This window comes from Onychostoma macrolepis, chromosome 14, assembly GCF_012432095.1.
Source record: "Onychostoma macrolepis isolate SWU-2019 chromosome 14, ASM1243209v1, whole genome shotgun sequence".
NCBI classification, from domain to species: Eukaryota; Metazoa; Chordata; class Actinopteri; order Cypriniformes; family Cyprinidae; genus Onychostoma; species Onychostoma macrolepis.
Window position 1 is genome coordinate 9784758 of NC_081168.1, and position 18394 is coordinate 9803151.

At 35.6% G+C, this 18394-nt stretch overlaps 1 protein-coding gene across 6 annotated transcripts in view; it reads right to left on the minus strand.

The window, feature by feature from the left end:
• Positions 1 to 18394, minus strand: part of ablim3 (actin binding LIM protein family, member 3) — a 68056-nt gene that overhangs the window by 32573 nt on the left and 17089 nt on the right. For all 6 annotated transcript variants that reach the window (XM_058797748.1, XM_058797747.1, XM_058797746.1 and 3 more), the window contains exons 3-6: positions 6494 to 6677; positions 2186 to 2301; positions 740 to 866; positions 2 to 95 (exon numbers count right to left, since the gene is read on the minus strand). In XM_058797748.1, coding sequence (XP_058653731.1) covers positions 2 to 95; positions 740 to 866; positions 2186 to 2301; positions 6494 to 6677 — 521 coding nt within the window. The remainder of the gene's footprint in view (position 1; positions 96 to 739; positions 867 to 2185; positions 2302 to 6493; positions 6678 to 18394) is intronic.

Below are 18394 nucleotides of genomic sequence, written 5' to 3' on the forward strand. Positions count from 1 at the left end.
CCTCCAGCACACGTCCACTGATGTATCTGTCGCATGTTTCACACTTTATCCCAAACTGGGCATGGTAGTCTGACTCACAGTAAGGAATGCCGTCTCTGCATGCAAATTAAGACTCACATGAATAACCACATTCTTATACTGTTACTAAAACTAAAATACAGGTGCATAGGTTTTGCAAAACCAGAAAAACCATGACTTTTGTGACTCTATTATTATTATTATTATTGTCACAAAAGTCCACAACAGGAGCACCAGCTTATCAGTAAATCAAGTTTATATGCATATACAACACCGTTCAAAAACTTTTTAATGTCTTTGAAAGAAGTCTCTTATGCTCACCAAGCCTGCATTTATTTGATCAAAAATACAATAAAAACAGTAATATTGTGAACTATTAACTATCACAATTTAAATGAACTATTTTAATGAATTTTTTAGCACCACTACTCAGTCTTCAATGTCACATGACTTTTGAACGGTAGTGTATATACAGTGAGAGAGTATCCACACAAATTTTTGAATTGTATATTTATCCACATATTTTATATCCATGTATATAAATGATATAAAGGCCTATTACTGGAAGTGAATGTGTAAGATATTAGAGAAATTGTGATTAAATATTTATTAAATGAACAAGAGTCAATCTGGTTTCAAACACAAGAAAGAAGCTGCTTTGTGCAACACAATGTGTGGCTGAAAGAAAGCCAGCAGGTCAACAGAAGGAGTGTTCACTCACTTGCTGATGTACTCTCCCGTCAGGACCAGGCCGCAGGTCTGACACCTGAAGCAGCTGACGTGCCACTGTTTCTCTAACGCCAGCAGAGATTGACCCTGTTTGATCTCCTCCTTACAACCTGCACATTCTAAAAAGAGCCATAAGGAAGAGAAGAGAGGTTATATAATGGACTTAACGTTCAAAAGTCTTTCCTGTGTCCAGTCCAGTCGGCCTTGACAGGTTAATAAAAAAACACATGAAATACAAATCAATAAATCAGTATTAAGGTTAAGTTAGCAGAAATACACACACAATTTATTGAGCTGTGTAGGCAGGGTAGGCCAGCATATGATATATGGCTGTAACAGAAAGGTCAGTGCATCATTTGTTTTTATTTGGAGGATGTTCAGCTATGTTTAGAGTATTTTCACCATGACACAGAGCTCGGCTTTCTTCAGTTCACCTTCACGATCAGTCAGGTCAATCTTTACTCAGAGACAGATGTTCATTCTTATATTCCAACAATTCCTCCGTTTCCCTGTAGCAGCTGTGATTACAAGTGTTTAAGAGAAACAGACGATGGCTCATACTTATGTAGTAAAAAATAAATAAAAATGAATATGATTTTGTTGTTATTTAAACAGGTATTTCTGTAAAAGGGTTTGCCAGACTTTCAGAAACCTAATCTGGTCAAACTCAGGCACTTAAATTTGATTATTAACACAATGCCAAGACTATTAAGAGGATTTCAAACAGGATGGAACTTAACAGGATTGAAATAAAAAGCTAAAGTTAGCCATTGCTCAGAGAGGGATTGAGCATTTCATTTCACTAGTCTATTATATTGACTTAATTGTAATAAAAAGAAAACTAACTAATATTATTTCCATCTTTAAAAAACTTAATATATATATATATATTTTATATAGTATATAATGGGAAAGACTGCATAGCAAAAATGACTCCCTACATATGTTCAACCAAAGAGAAAACATAGACACAGAGCTGAGATGCTCTTCACCTCTGGCCTTTATAAAAACCACAGCATTTTGCCTCTGTTTACCCATACGGTACACACACTCTAATCTGTTGAACAGGGGTCTGTCCTCTCCCCTTAGAGACATGCAAGTCAATACAGCCATATGGAGGGTTTTAGCTCCCAAGCCTTTGAAAAATATATAGGTATATATATATATATATATATATATATATATATATATACACACAGCAGACTACTGAAAACACCCAAGAGATGGAGACATATGAATGAGAACATCCAAACACACTCACACACACACACACACACACACACACACACACACACACACACAAAAACACTTTTGAGTGGCAGATTTGGCAAAATACTTACATATGATTTACGATCTAGCCTCTACACAAAGACACACATGTGGACCACATGTTATGCAGACGAATAGGAAAATGTTTAAATTGAAGAATGGGACTTACGACTGGGCCCGTGGATTTTGATTGGCTCATTGGAATTAACCAGCTTGAGGGAACACTGCTGACAGACACATTCTTTACCACTGAACGTCACTCTGTCCCCAATTGGAAAAGGTTTCCTAGAGAGGGAAAGACAGACAGACAGACAGATAGACAACATGTTATTAAACTTAGCACACATGCATAACTAAACCAAAGCCTAAAATTAGTCCAAATAAAAAATGATCCACTCAAATAAATAATAATGCTTACAGAGAAGACTAAATTACATGGTAGAGAAAACTGTTGGCAGGTCCTCACAATGAAGGCAATCCTGACCTACACACACTCCTAATATCTAATACTATTTAGGTTTCGGTATTTAAAATTGTATTATTACTGTTTTTACTGTATTTTGATCATATTAATGCAGCCATGGTGAGCATAAAATATTTTTTTGAAAAACATTTTAAAAAATCTTGCTGACACCAAATGTTTGTACTGTAGCGTAAATGTCTTGTAATGAAAAATGTTCACTGACGATTATGGTAATAGAAGCCAAACGTATAAGGATTTAACTCAAGGCACAACAGCAGGAGTTCTGTGAGAGGAGTAACATTTAACCCCAAATAGATTTGAGGAAGGCTACATTGCCCACAATCATTAAACACAGACCAGAGCCATCCTATGATGGTCCAGCTCTACCTAAGCAGAGCTTCCCTTCAGACACACTGACAATAAAAGACACAAACACCACTGAAATAACGGGAAAAAGTGACTCACATCATATAATGACTTGACATTTTTGAGTGATGTGGATAATAAGAGCCAAGGTGGACAAGGTGGGATCTCTCCTCATATTAGCCTAGATGTGCTGGAACAACATAACTTTTCAACCTGGACCTGCATGAAAATTCATTGTAGCTGGTCTTTAGGCTGTTCCTCACCATTATTGTCAAATCCTGTACCAAAGACCATGTTTTTTTTTTTTTATGTATATAAATGTATGTGTCTCTTCAGCACACATGCCTACATGTCTCATGACAGCTCATGTAATCCATTGTGTCCACAGCACTGCTTTATCTTCCAAGTAATCAGCATGACTGGAAGCTTCTACACCAGGAGACAAATCCTATTACAGTAGTCTATTCCTCTACTAATGCAGCAATTATAAAACAATCCATTTACATTGAACCATGACCTTAGAGGAGAACCAGCTCTGCTACTTTACAAGATTACAGAACAGGTCATTTAAAAACAGATCATGCATTATTTCTGTCAATGTTAATATTGATCAGTTTTAACTTAGAAAGGACATTTATAGAGAAATGTCACAGTTTTGCACATAAACACACACACACCAACACACTATTCACTGGGCTATGTCACGTATGGCATGACAAACTCCTCCACAATTGAGACCACACACAAAGATGTTTTTGAAATCGAGAGTGAAGGATGACAGGGTAAGTGGGCAGACAACAGAAGCACTTACAAAGCCTGTGTCAGACACATGGGTGGAATAATTCCTTTAGTTTCTCCAGTGTTTCAGTATAGCTGGTGCCAATGAGAGCAGGATCTCTGGGTCTAATCTTACTTTCTCATATCCTTTATTCTCTCTTTCTATCTGTGTTTTATTCCTCCTCTTTCACACAACCTACTTTATTCTATACTTATATGTGAAAACTGTGTGGGCTCCCTCATGAGGCTCTGTGCGTGTCTTTCTATGCAGTCTTTACGTGACCTTGGCATCACACTCCCTCCAGACACACAGCATTGTCAGCTTTTCCTGCTCTTTAAAAATTTACAGTTTTCTTGTTTTGCTACGTTTATTCTGTCCATGAACACAATCTTGCAACTCTTTCAGGACATCAAAATTAGCCTGTGCCATCTACTTTAAGAAATTTCTTTAAAAATTCTTACAAAATAGTGTCTTAATATTTTTTTGTACTGATAACAAGAAAAAAAAAAACTATAAAAAAATAAATAAATAAGACATTTAAATAAGGAAGAAAATTGTTTAGAATAATATCTTTTTTTCAGACAACATATATTGAATTGTCAGCTTGCCATTTTATGTTTGTATATATATATATGTACACACACACATTTTTGACTGGTAATATACTACATTTATACATATTTAATACATATAACTTTATTTATACAACATCATTTTTTTTTTTACATTTTGCCAGTTAAATATATCATAATATAAAAGAACCGCATCTTGAATTGTTTGCAGCCTAAATAAATAAAGCTCTTCGTCTCAGTAAATTGCAACAGTTCCTCAAAATATCAATTAAAGGTCCAGAATGCTGTACAGAAATGTGAGTTTTACCATCATCAAAGTATACAATATATTCCTAAGGGCTGTAACGTGACTAATGAATAATCATTGACAGTGCTACTGGGATGATAGCCCACTAAAACTAGAGCATGGTCTCCACACAGATGGTCTAAATATTAAATGTAACATAATCTAGCTCTCCTGTTGACTGTTTACTTCTTGGTCAGGCCAATAAATGTTTAGGTTACTCCTGCCAAGAGCATCCCATTGGGCCATTTAGTAGCCCAATTGGCAATGCAGTCCAACAAAGCAATCCCAGTCCTCCATGAAAATGCCTTTTCCTACCCACATAAATTCATCAAGCGCTAACTCTCTTTCAGAGTAGTAATGAACTAAAGGATGGGCAAGTTGTTTAGTGGAACTAATTTCCTTTAGATCAGAGCAGAGCAAACACACTGTAATTACAAATGGGATATAACCGACACATTTGCAGCTAAACTCACAGCACCACAGTCCAGTAAAGTGTCCACACAAGCTTAACAAAAAGAGAGAAAAAGCATATAAGAAAGAAGAGAATGCAGAGGTAATGTAAAAAAAAAAGTAGCCTGCCAATGTGAATATTAAATTAGTTAATGTAGAAAATATCCAGTTGCATTAAACCGTTTTTACTACAAAAAGAAATGGGATTCAAATAACAGTGTTTCAGTGTTGGGCAGACAGATAATGTGTCCCTGCAGGGATGTCTTACAGTACCTCTCATTTTCTTGCTTGTCAGTCTGAGAATAGGCCACATATGAAAGAAAAGAGATGGTGTTTTCCACCTCTGCCTTTAACTTCTTAATTTGCTCCTTTCAGTCTGAGGCAGATATTCACCTCTAGCCTCAGCAGCTTCTCCATTTACACTTTTCTTCCCTTCTCTGCTTACTTTCTGGGCATTATTGCATATTTTGAGCTCCAAACCTCAGCTTTCTTCCGCCTTGACTCATGTTACAATATCCTGCTCAGTTCTGCATTGATCGCTCCTTCTCCACTTGTGGTATTATACTCTCTAGGGCAATTCAGTCAAGAGAAGAGAAGAGAAGAGAAGAGATGCCTACACACAGGGTCCAAAATAAACACCTGTCAAGCGGCAAATTCAAGTAAAAATTGGTTTTGACGAGTACATTAAAGTTATTAAATGAAACATAATGTGTGCACTAAATCAAACGAACTATAGTTTGAACCTTCTGTTTTAATATCTGTACTAAACAACATGAGTAAATCAAATTAAAGACATACAAATGATCTGCTAAAGATAACACATGAATAGAAATGCATCATGTACGGAATATAACAAAATAACAGTGCGTCTTCACATTTTGGTATCTATTTTGTATTATGTAAACATATTATTTTTATATTTACATTTTAAAAATGTTTATTCATATGATATATACCAGTTTACGGCTGGTAAGACTTTGGTAAATGTTTTCTCAATATTAGCAGGTTAATTATTTTTTATAAGTAAATTGTTTAAACAAAAAAAAGAAGTTAATTTTGGGCATATGGGTGGACATCAACCCTGACAGTGTATGTCTGCAGAAGATTAAAAACATAAAGATTATAAAACACTGCCCTACTTGCCCTGCTTTAAGGTCAGGGCTGATAAGAGAGAATGTGGCACAAGCAGTCAGAGTTTACTTTTGACTTCCCATTTTCTACATGTGGTCCATCAAATCCTTTAAATTCAGTTAAGCTGAAGATATTCCTTAAGCCAAAACCTTTTCATATATCACAGACACTGAATTTCTTTCAAAGAAAATTATATAAATATCAGCATTCTTAGAATTAGAAGACTGGAACTAACTGTAGTATAATTGTTTAGTATATAGATGAGTGGGGGAGCATATAGCTGTCAGGAAGTGAATTAATGAGATTCAGTCATCAGCACATTAGCAAATGAGCATCATTTACCAGCATCCCACCAGCACTCCCTCACGTTTCATCTGTCTGATGAGTCTATTTCCATAATGACACTTTAGTAGTTTGTATAGAGGGCTCACCTGCACACGCTGCACACGAAACACTGTGGATGATATGTGCGGCCCAGTGCAGAGACCACCTCCCCTGAGATAAAGTCCCCACAGCTGTCACACTTTGTGCCATACAGGCGCTGGTAGTCTGCTGTGCAGATGTACTCGCCACTCTTCTGGAAGAATCCGGAATGTGCCAAATCACAGCCACACACTGGCAGAAATACAGAGAGAGAGAAACACAAGAAGAGAAATAAACATGAGATCATTTTGCCATTTTATTTATAGCACAGGAAATGACAAGGAGGAAAAGCAAGAATGGGATCAAGGAATGTTGCAAGCTAGGATTGAACTTGTGATGTCTATATGAGCACCATGGCTCGACATGTAGTAATAAGGCTTGCTTTCAAGATGAGATTTCAAGATGACTACTTTCAAACAGATGTAACAACAAACAGCTACAGACACTTTCTGTTTGAAATGCCTTTGGTATGCTGGACATAAATTACACGTGAAACATAAACAGCCATTTCTAAATGGCAGTGTTTGTTGAGGGTAATACATGTTATGATAGTTAACTAAAACTAAAACCATAAAAGAGTTGTTGTTACTTTAATTAAGATAAACTTTGACTGAAATTAAATAAATTATTTAAATTATTTTATTTAAGCTACAGTAGTTGACACAATTTGACAAAATTTGTCATTTTTATTTAGTTTACCTTGATGTCCTAAAATAACAAAATCTGAAACTGAAATAAAATGTTAACGAAAACTATATATATATATAAATATTTTAAAGAGCATTATAAAAAAAAGGAAAATAATTGTTGAGTCTACTAATATTAAAGCAAACAACCTCTTAAAATCACACCCCACATAAATTAGATCCAGCAAGATGGTCATGGAATGAGGACCTGCTTGGCTTCCTGCAGTATTTAAAAGTAATCTGAGGATAATTCTATTAGAACAAAAGAGGAAAAGTACTGCCTGAGCATTTCATTTCAGCTGGGCCTATAATGTGTCACAGCAACAAACATCAAACACACCACAAAGCAATATGGCAATGCCTTTAGCTTCCTCAGATTCATGTGCCACACTGGAAATCTGAGATTTGAAATCTAAGTAAATTTTATTTGAGTAAAAGTATTTGTTTAGGATTTTTTGGAAGAAAAAAATAGAACAAAGAAAGCCATGATATAAAAAATTCAAGATTTTATTTGTAGCTCTCTAATCAAATAAGCACATTTGTGACGCTGATCACGTGACCTTTGTACAGATGGTCAGATGTTCTTATACTTCCACTGAAGATCAAGACGCTGACTTGAACATGATCATCAGGTTTTACACTAACTTCTGGAGTTCATGCAGCTCAAGTTGCTGTCATTAAAGCAAATGGAAGACAAAGTACTGCATTCTGAAATGTATGTACATTTATTTGAAGTTTCAATCCAATTGTTGTTTGATTGCTGATTATATCATTTGTAATGAAAAACTGAATTCAATTAGACACAGGCAAAAAAAAAAAAACAACTGGTCCCTCATTGTCTATCAGGCACAAATGTGGAGATGACAGAAAGCACAAAGTGAGAGAGAGGATTGATTGCATAAGCTGAACTAAAGATGGCTTGGGCGCTTGCTGACGTACTCACTTACAGAAAGTGCTTCTTTAAGAGGAGCAGTGTGGAAATTATGAGACAACAGCCACACAGGTTCTCCAACCTAATTACAAACTATAGACTGCACATGTACTGTAATGTCTTCCATGGGGTAGCATGGACTGATTAACAGGCATCATGACAGTAAAAAGACTAAGGATTATGTTACGCAGTAGGACAGTAAATGTTATGCGGTAAACAATAAAGTTGGTATTACAACTAATTTAATCTACTAAACTCAAACTGAAGCTATACATCTTTTATAGTGTAGGGATTTTCATGCCTCCCTGAGGCTTCCTTTTAGGTTTTCCTAACAATTGTCAGGTGTGAGTGAAAAGAGGACTCAGATGCAGAGTAGAGAACGGAGAAACTTTATTTCTCGCCACCAAAACACAAAATAACATAAACAATAATTAACAGCTGCTTAAGGAAGCGGATATTCCAGAGCTGGCCGACAGCGTCTGCGGACCATACAAGCTGCTGGATCTCCGTGCTACTAGTCCTGCAGCACAAGGGAACAGAAGGTCAGAGAAAGCAGCGTAAATTGTACACAGAATACTAGCCAGGACAAAACAATCTACTCACAACGCAGAGCAGGAAAGTAGGGACATATAAGGGAGTGGGGGAATAAGCGACAGGTGGGGGAGAGTCAGCTCGTGATCCGAGCACTCCCGCTGCACCATCAGCGCTGATTGCCCAGACCACGAGCTGCCGAACATGACAGGACAACACAGACAGCAAGAGGAGCCGGGAAGGCACCCTGACCCGTGACAACAATTAGGTGGTAATGGGAAATGGATTGTACTTTGAAGAACATCTTCTTGAGGAAACATGAGTGAATACACTTAAACATACATGCAAACTAACAGCATAAAAACATTCAACAATAGGGAACAAAAAAAAGGGACAAAATGATGCTGGCTTGTGAGAAACTTGTTTACTGATTAGTACATTTTGCTGATACTGTTATATTGGTGCACACAAAATGAAATGTTTAAATATTCTTGTAATTACTTAATAAACTTAATAAAAACTGTGAAAAAAAAATTGTTTTTGAGGTTTTTAAATGCTATAAGGGCTGTTAGAATGATGGTTTCTCTTACTGAAAAGAAAAAAAAAATCCAAAATATAATAGAAATATTATGTGAGAAACTTGTTTAAAATGAAGGCCACTTATTAAAGTACCACAGTGGTAACATGGTACAGTGATAATATCAGATGACAATACTGAATGATTACCAATTTTATATATGATGGCATTTACATGATACTTCAAAAAAAAAAGTATGAAATTATGGTACATGTCCAAAACATTATGACAGTACAATTTTGTACTTACTGACACATCTTAGGTGAGATTACCTTTGGTTTTAAGCCTCTTATATTGTGACAGATATACGTAACCCTTTAACAAACTGAACCCCAGGTGAAATGTGACACTGCTGCATGCAGCATGAGCATTTAAGCATGCATGCCGGTGATCTCCCTGATCTCAGCAGGAATCATATGGCACACTGTTACTACATTATACACACACATGTGCACACACACACACACACACACACACAGTCTTCCCAGCCATTAGCATCCATCATCCTTGCAATGACGGCTGTTATTGGCTCGTGGAATTGGCAATGATTGCCTTTTGCAAAATGCGTCACTGTACTGTAAATCATTCATTCAAAGTCAAGCATCCTCCTAAGTCATTCGCATGTCCTGAGTTCTAAGGAGAAAGGAAAGGAATAAGTACTTCTGCTGAGAAACACAGAAAGGCCATTAGGAGAAATAACGGTAAATTAGGGGATGAAATCTGGTGCTCGTTGATTACGATAACACCTCTGTGATTCTCATTGGCTGGCTTCTGGCTGATGGAAACCATAAGAATGCAGGAGTGAAAAGACTTTCTCAGAGCGCTCATCTGTCCTGATGCTATCACAATGTCACTGAACTGCTGCTGTGACTATGAATAGCTGCCCTGGGCAATATATCAAAAATTCACAATATATTTGCAATGATTTTGCTGGTAATATAAAATTTTACAACATTGGGATTTTAATGCATTTTCCACATGGACATTAATTTTCCAAAAAACCGTGTCATTAAACCCTTCATGACCCTTCCTTTGTAGTGTGAATATGCCAGAATCTTAATGTTTCTGATTTAAACTTAAGTGCCAAAAATAGTTCTAGATTTGGTCATTGATTCAATTCAAATTTTCCAAAGAATCAATTAAATGAATTTGTTTACTTAAAAATGTTCACAGAAATCCCTGAAAAACAGCTGGAGACACCTTTTCATAATTTATTTAACCTTTATTGTTATTAATGTGGTTGGCTATATATATATAATAACAGCAAATGTTCTTTCCCAAGATAGAACCAAGATCTTAAGAAACAGCAGAGATCACTCACAGACAGGTCTGTCTAAACACTTGAAAAGTTCAATGGTTTAATGATCACAGATGAAAAAGCTTATAATGTTAAATTATAGATTGCCATATACTGTGATTAGGTGTAAATTTTAGGTCATAAAAAGAATATTACCAGCAAGCTATCATTCCAGAAATGGAATGACAACCATAACTCTATAAAGGAATATGGGAATCAAGAATAAAGACTTATCAGAAAAGTTATATTGCCAGTAGGCACTGAGACTGCTGTGAAATCCTCACTGTGGGCCAGCAGCTTCAACAGAACTGGGATTTCTACAGAAATCTGGAGTCTTTGGCAGTGTAACCACATGCGCAGGGAAATTATAGCCCTGTTGTGAATGTGTGTGTGTGTGTGTGTGTATAAGATAGACACTGTGCCAGGCAGCCGCATTTCAGACAACCACAAAACAATGGCATGTTGCTTCAAATGGCCCAACTGGATTGAAACCCTGCAATAAAAGAGAAAACTCTAGAGCACATGACATTTGAAGCTTTATGGAAAAAAAAAAGAAACTCTTTAAAAACTCTCAAGGCCTTTTCAACTCAAATAACTTCCAGAGACAGACATTATTAACATTTCTGCGTCAAAAATACAAAAAAAGCATGAACTGTAATACCAAATCCATGACACATGAAACAAACACTAGGCCTATAAAGCAGTCAGAAACAAACAAATAAGAGAAGAAACACAAAGTGCTTTCTCATTTGGGAAGCTGCTATGTCAAGCTATAGTTAAATCTTTGAAATAGTCTTGGGGAAGTTGTTATACATTGTGTGAACAAAGTAACTAACTTTTAGTCCAATGGGACAATATTAACTAGCAAAATGAAAACCCTCTCTGTGTCAAAATGGCCAGAAAACAATTTGATTTATATCACAATTCATTTATAAATTAACCTCCACTAAAACAAAGAGGATTTTTACAAGAATGAACATTGCTCTCTCTTAGGACGACAGCCTCAAACTTGAACAGGAATTTTTTCAATATAAAAATATATAAACAGAATAATACAGTTAGGTTAGAAGTGTACCAATGATACTTTTCTCTAATTGTCTCCATTTCAAGCACAATATGTGCTACTTGTGACCTGAATGTCAGAGAATAGCTGCTGTTTAGTGAAACGAGGACTCATTATCCCATCTTGGCTCATGGAGTTCCCAAACTGACAGCTCTTCACTGAGATATAGCAAACAGACATGCACGCTGGGCCACGTGGGTAAGACAGCACGAATGGAGACCCAGAGGGCCCGTGCTTTGTTCTGCAGCCGTGCCTACTTCCTGCATCCCTGACCACAAGGCAATAACCCTGATCTCAAAAGGAAGGATGAAGACGATGGAGCTCTTTGAGGCTCAGTATGAACAGTAACCAGAGTCCTTTTAGAAAGAGATGAACCGGTCACTGCTGGTCCCTGCGGAGGCACTGAAAGGCCAGATCGAGTAATGACGTCTTTGTGAATATTAGGACTGCACTGTAAGAACACATTCACAGATCTTATTAAATACGCTTCTGTATCAATGGATTGATACACTGGTAGAATGCAAGAACAAAGTATCTACACCAATTATATAAAATGGAGAAATTAAAAATACAGATGTGTCCCGAAGTGAGGATTTTTGAAAAGGATTGATCAGACGAATCTAAATGCTTTTTAAATAGACTGGTCGAGTAATTAAACATTTCAGTTCTGATAAAAGGCCCTCAGAACAGCAGTTCATTGGCTGAGAGATTGTTGGGAGGGACGTCCTCTTTCACAGTTGCCATTGGAAACCTAAACCTTCCACGGTTGCCCTAGAGACAGCAGGGTCCCATACAAAACGCCTGAGGTGTGAGACTGCTTATTTGTGTGGCTGTCCGAGTCACTTTTAGACAACACGTAAAGAGCATCTTCCTGTCATGTGGAAGGCGTGATTGATGTTGATTTTAATAGTAAAGTCTATATCAACTTGGTGTATTGTGGCTTCCTTCAAGTCGTCTTCAGGATCCTGTTCTGAGGTAGGGTGTGTCTGTTCAGGCTGGTGAAAATTCACTAGGGGCTTTGATGTCTTGGAGGATCTTCTGTACATGTTTAAATTAGGAGCACATGGAGAGACAGTTTAGCCCTCCTAAATACAAGCTTGACTTAAAACTGTGTGTTACTGAATGTTCACTTATTCAGATGATATTTGAGAGTTAAAAATTAATAAAAAAGTAGAAGTTAAATTTAAAAAAATGTAATAAGATGGGGTCTGTGAAAAAATTTGAGAGAGAATTTTTTTTTTCTTTTTAGGGAGTTATGACAAACGCTTTTGTTTAATTGAAAGTATTTAATTGACTATGTTTCTCTTCCATATTATATCTCTATCAGAACAGATTTTTTCAAATAATTTTATATGGTGACATGTTTATCTTCATAATATTACAGTGTGTCTTAAAATAGCTGATTATCATATTAAAGTGTACTTCACATCAAAAACCCCTGCTTTAAATCCCAATGTTATTAAAATAAAAGGAAAATTCCTCAGCAGAACTGACACGTTTGCTTGTTTCAAGCTATAGTTCTGGGAAGGTCATTCATATAGAAGCTGTTTCTGAGTCTCATCCTCTCTCTCTCTCTCTTTTATTCTCTGTGTTGAGGCATTTGCCGCTCAGAACTGTGGTCATTAAAACAGAACTGATTAAGGACCAGCGGGAGGGATGGCTGATTATGTATTTATCAGCAGCCAACAGATGCAATTAAAATTCCCTTCTTCAGGACTTTCCAGTACCCCGGAACCTTCAATATACTCCTATTGCCCCTTCTCCTCATGCTTCATCTCTCCACACTTTTGTTCCTAAGATTTTCTTTTTATCGCATCAAGTGTTACAATTACATTTTTATCACATTACAATTACATTACAATTACTTTATTTCCTCGGCACATGGTGAGGTGAGTCAGAGAGACAGGTAGATGTCTCTTTCTCTGTCTCACTCTTACTGTCACTGTTGTCCTTCTCTTTTACCGAAAGAAAAAATTATAATGTAAGTACACTTTCTAAAAATATTGATACTTATAAAGTGGGGTTTAAAGTCTGAGACTTATCAGGAAATATCAATGGGAAAGTACATTCAAAATGCAATTTAAACCTGATAATACATGCTAAAGAGAAAAATACTTAAAAAAAAAAAAAAAAAACCTAAATAAATGTTTTATATTTTTTTTAAAACTAAGGTGCATTAAGATACAAAATAAGAAAAATAATCATGCAGCTAAAAAAAATGCTATTGTCATTAAATTGCATTTTTCTATTCAACTTTTTTTTCTCAAATTGTTATGCTCATAAATAATTTTCAAAAAAAAAAAAGATTAAATTAGATAAATGGTCTTAGACTGCTGGACCATGTAAGTATTTACATTTACATATAAAACAGTGATCTATACTGTACTATTACACTACACTTTCATCAGCTATTTTAACATCAATTTATGATTGTGCCAGTAATGGCTTTGGAGATGATGCTCTATGATTCACAGCACAGCATGCGGCTCTGTATGACAACGGTTCCCTTGTCTTCCTGCCCACACCTGTCTGTGCCTCTTTCTACCTACCGCGTCGCTTCTCTTCTACCTTGCTGGTGGTAATAGAAAACTTATCAACTGTAATTAATGTGCTGTTTTGAATGAATGAAAGATGGAGTGAGAGTTTAGTGAGAGAAAAGGAAGCGATTAGTCCCCTCAGGGCCCTACACGGCCCTCCACTGAGCAACCAGATGGTCTTTTGTGGAGTCAGTGAGTAACAGAAAGAAATCAGGGGAATGACAACAAAGAAATTATGCATATGTTGACAACAGATAAATAAATCTAAGGGACTGAAGTTTCTTAGGCATTTCCCCTTAAGTACTTATCCTCTGTAGTCTAGCTAGGGCATATTTTAATATTCCCAAGCATAAGTAAAAATGCAGTAACAAATGACAACACTACACCCACAAAGACTCTACCTTTTTGTTATTTACTTATTCTTTATCTACATTTTTTTTTATTCTGCTCATAAAGAATCTGTCATGCACACAAAAAACTGTCACTGCTATTAAAATATGTATGTTAAAATATATACATTTTAAATATAATTGTTTAACTCTAATTTAAATCTTTATTAAATATTAAAAACGTTATATTTCATATAAATGTTAAAAAATACATCATAAGTAAAAATTCTATTATTTTTATAGTATTATATAGCCTACTGTATAGTATAGAACAATATATAGTATAGTATGTCTCGTATTATTCTACATAATTTCTAGTAATATATAAATATTATATAAAAAGGGCTTTGCTATTTTAACTTAAAACAGAAAATTTACTCCGCAAAAAACAAAGGCTATCGCATACTACCAAATGTTAAAAATTCACATCACTGCAATTAGTGTAGTAGGCCTATCTCTACACTCACATTTTGTGACTTCCTGCTTCCTGTTAAACCTCTAAACTTGATTTAAACAGACAGATATAATGTTTTCAGCAGGTCTCGCTCTGTTTCTGTCTCGCTCCAAGGCTGTGCCTCTCCTTCAGCTGCTTTCATTAACCTACTAACCTCTCTGAAAAATGCCTAATGATGCAGGAAACCTTCAGGTATAAAACGGGCAATATTCATTCCTTCAATCCAAGATTAACCTCTCTGGTTTGAGCTCATTTAATCTACACTGCTTTAGACTAAATGTTTCTCTGACATGAGCAATTTGCCAATTACAAAGCCAAATCTATATTATTCACCGTTTGTAGAATAAATGCATAATCATTTATTCAAAATCAATATAGATGGCCCAATTTCCAGTCTGGGGTTTTGACATGCGTTAGGCTAATCCATGACACCTTATCTATATCCTCATAGGGAATTCGGTCTCTAATACTGCCACGGTCCTTTCATCTGTGGGAGAATGTCTCCCCAGCAACTATCGCATGGGCTTAATGATTGGACGGGTATATGTTGCCATAGTTACGAGAAGCTCCCATCCTGCTCTATCTTCGTCCTCTAGCAGCTGACAACTCAGGAAAAGAGTGGCTCTACACAACACATACAGCAACTGACCCTTTTATTGATTTTATAGTACACAACTGAAGTAGTCTGATGTTCAGAGCACCTGACATTTGATTGTCCAATTGTTTGTTTGCTTTACTCCCTGAAGAGTTCAAGAATTTCTAGTTTCATGGATTAACAGCCAAAGAATATGATTAAATCTATATGCAAAACGCCCATTGTTAGAGTTTGGTTTATTTTGCAAAACAACCGAAAGTTGGATTTATCTGTATATCTAAAAAAAAAATGGTAACACTTTACAATAAGGTTCATTAGTTAACTACATTAGTTAACATGAACTAATAATGAACTGCACTTATACAGCATTTATTAATCTTTGTTAATGTTAATTTCAACATTTAATAATACATTAAAATCTTGTTAACATTAGGTAATGCACTGTGAACTAACATGAACTAACAATGAACATCTGTATTTTTATTAACTAACGTTAGCGAAGATTAGTAAATACAGTAACAAATGTATTGCTCATGGTTAGTTCATGTTAGTTAATACATTAACTAATGTTTAACTAATGAACCTTATTGTAAAGTGTTACCAAAAAAATATTAGGTATTTTTTTCTCATTTTAGTAAACAGATGAGACTAGCAGGTCATTACAGGAAGAGAATCTGCATATGCCTGGAGAAAGAAAAAACAACATTTTACACAGGCAATTAACGCTCAGCTTTTAAAAGGGATCTGTTTTGACAGACATCTTAATGACCTGCCACTCCTGTTCAGAAGAAGCAGTGCTGAACAGCGTTATTTGATTTGCACTGTAAACTAACTGCTCATGACTTACAGCTCTGAGAAGAATATGTTGACTATGACAAAACTGTAGACGTCTATGTTTATTCAGTGGTAAAATACAATTCATTTGACCCTGAAATAAAATTTGAAGATGGTGATTTGCATAAGAATTTATTAGGCATACACCAATGCACCCGTGAAAAATAAATAAAAAATAAATAAAAAATAAAATTCCAAATCAATCATTTTAAATGCTAAAAGTAAATTTAGCCATCCCAACATTATAACGTACAGTATGAAAAATACATATTTTTTTTAAGATTAACTTTAAGTGAGCATATAATATAAAAGGCACATACAATAAATATCCAATATTGAACAATACAGATAATAAATAATAATACAATTGTAATGTAGTAAACATAACCTCAAGTTATCAGGTTTGAAAATCTATACTGTAAGCTGGCGAGTGCTTATTGCAATAGTCACCAGTAACTGTCCATAAAAACATTGGCTGTTTCAGATAAAATTCGTTCCTCTTGGAATTCTAGGCACTACTTCGCCAATTTGCTCAGAACAATGTCCTTATCACACACAAAAGCAATGGTGAGAGAAAAGATTTCAAGTGGAGCTGTAACTTAAAGGGATAGTTCACGCAAAACTGAAAATTCTGTCATCATTTACTCGCATAATGCTGGTAAACAGACAGTTTTAATAACAAACACGGCCAATGTATGGATAAAAACACTGAAGGATCTCTCAAAATATTTACTTTTATGTTCCTCTAAAGAAAGAAAGCCATACGGGGGTGAGAAAATGATGACAGAATATTCATTTATCTGTGAACTAACCTGTCTGACAGTTTATGGATGGTGCTCATACTTGTGAGTCACCCACTAGAGGCTCAAGTGTAGGTGAGCTGGTCTGGATATTTATTATTCCATGACGTTTCACTCAGACATGCTGTCAAGCATTCAGTTCAAATGCCACACACTTCTAGTGAAAAAGCAGCAGATTTGCTTAAAGAAAGACCAGAAAATGTATTTCGGAGAGAAGATAAGATTATTCAAATATATTCTCTCTTAAAGTATTTATCTTTGCAATTGTCATGCTGTCTACTCAATTAATTAGCCGTTTTTAATGGATTTAAATAGCAAGTGGCCACTAACTGAAAATGATTAATTTAAACCCATGAAAATTAATTTATAGCTCTCAAATATATTTAAATCCCTCAGTCTGCTGCATATATGGATTTAAGAAGGTTTATGGATGAAAATTTAGTAATGTACAAGTAATTTTACTGAAGCAATACATTTGAAAAGTGCTAGCCTAAATTTGACTGTAAATTATTTGCCAACAACACCATATCTACAAGCACTTCAACACACTTACAGCGAATGATGGACATTTAAATGTCGCTGCTTTAAAGTATACTTGTGCTACCCATTTTTATAAGTATCACTTATTTTGATATTATGTTATGTAATGCAATGGCATTCATACGTTTATAAGTGCTGTCCAAATACATTTCGGGGCCACTGTATGTCTCTATTATATCAATAGTTGCACAGCTGTGTTCATTATCTCTTTGCATTCATGTAAGATAGAGAGAAGAGCCAACTAGAAAGCGAGAAAGGAGTCTTGAGGTCAGGACAAGTGTGTGACTTCCATTCCCTGCTGAGAGCTGTTAGACTCCAATCTGACATTTATTTGAATAGGGGAAATAAATGCACAACCAAATAGAGATTTAATGAGTTTTATGTGCCTGCACATCTAATGAGATGCCCACAATAGTAGTGCAGAAACAAATCAAATTTGCCCTTGCATGAACGTGTGTGCATGCATAAATGTGCATGTGTGTGTTTGAGAGCATGTGTGTGCCAGTGGTCTATAAAGTACCTGAAAGCCATACTCAAGTAAAAGTACAGATACTTTACCAGAAAATGACTTTGGTAGAAGTTAAAGTCACCGTTTAGAATATTACTTGAGTAAAAGTCTTAAAGTATGTGATATTTATTGTACTTAAGTACGAAAAGTATTTTTTAAATCTTAAA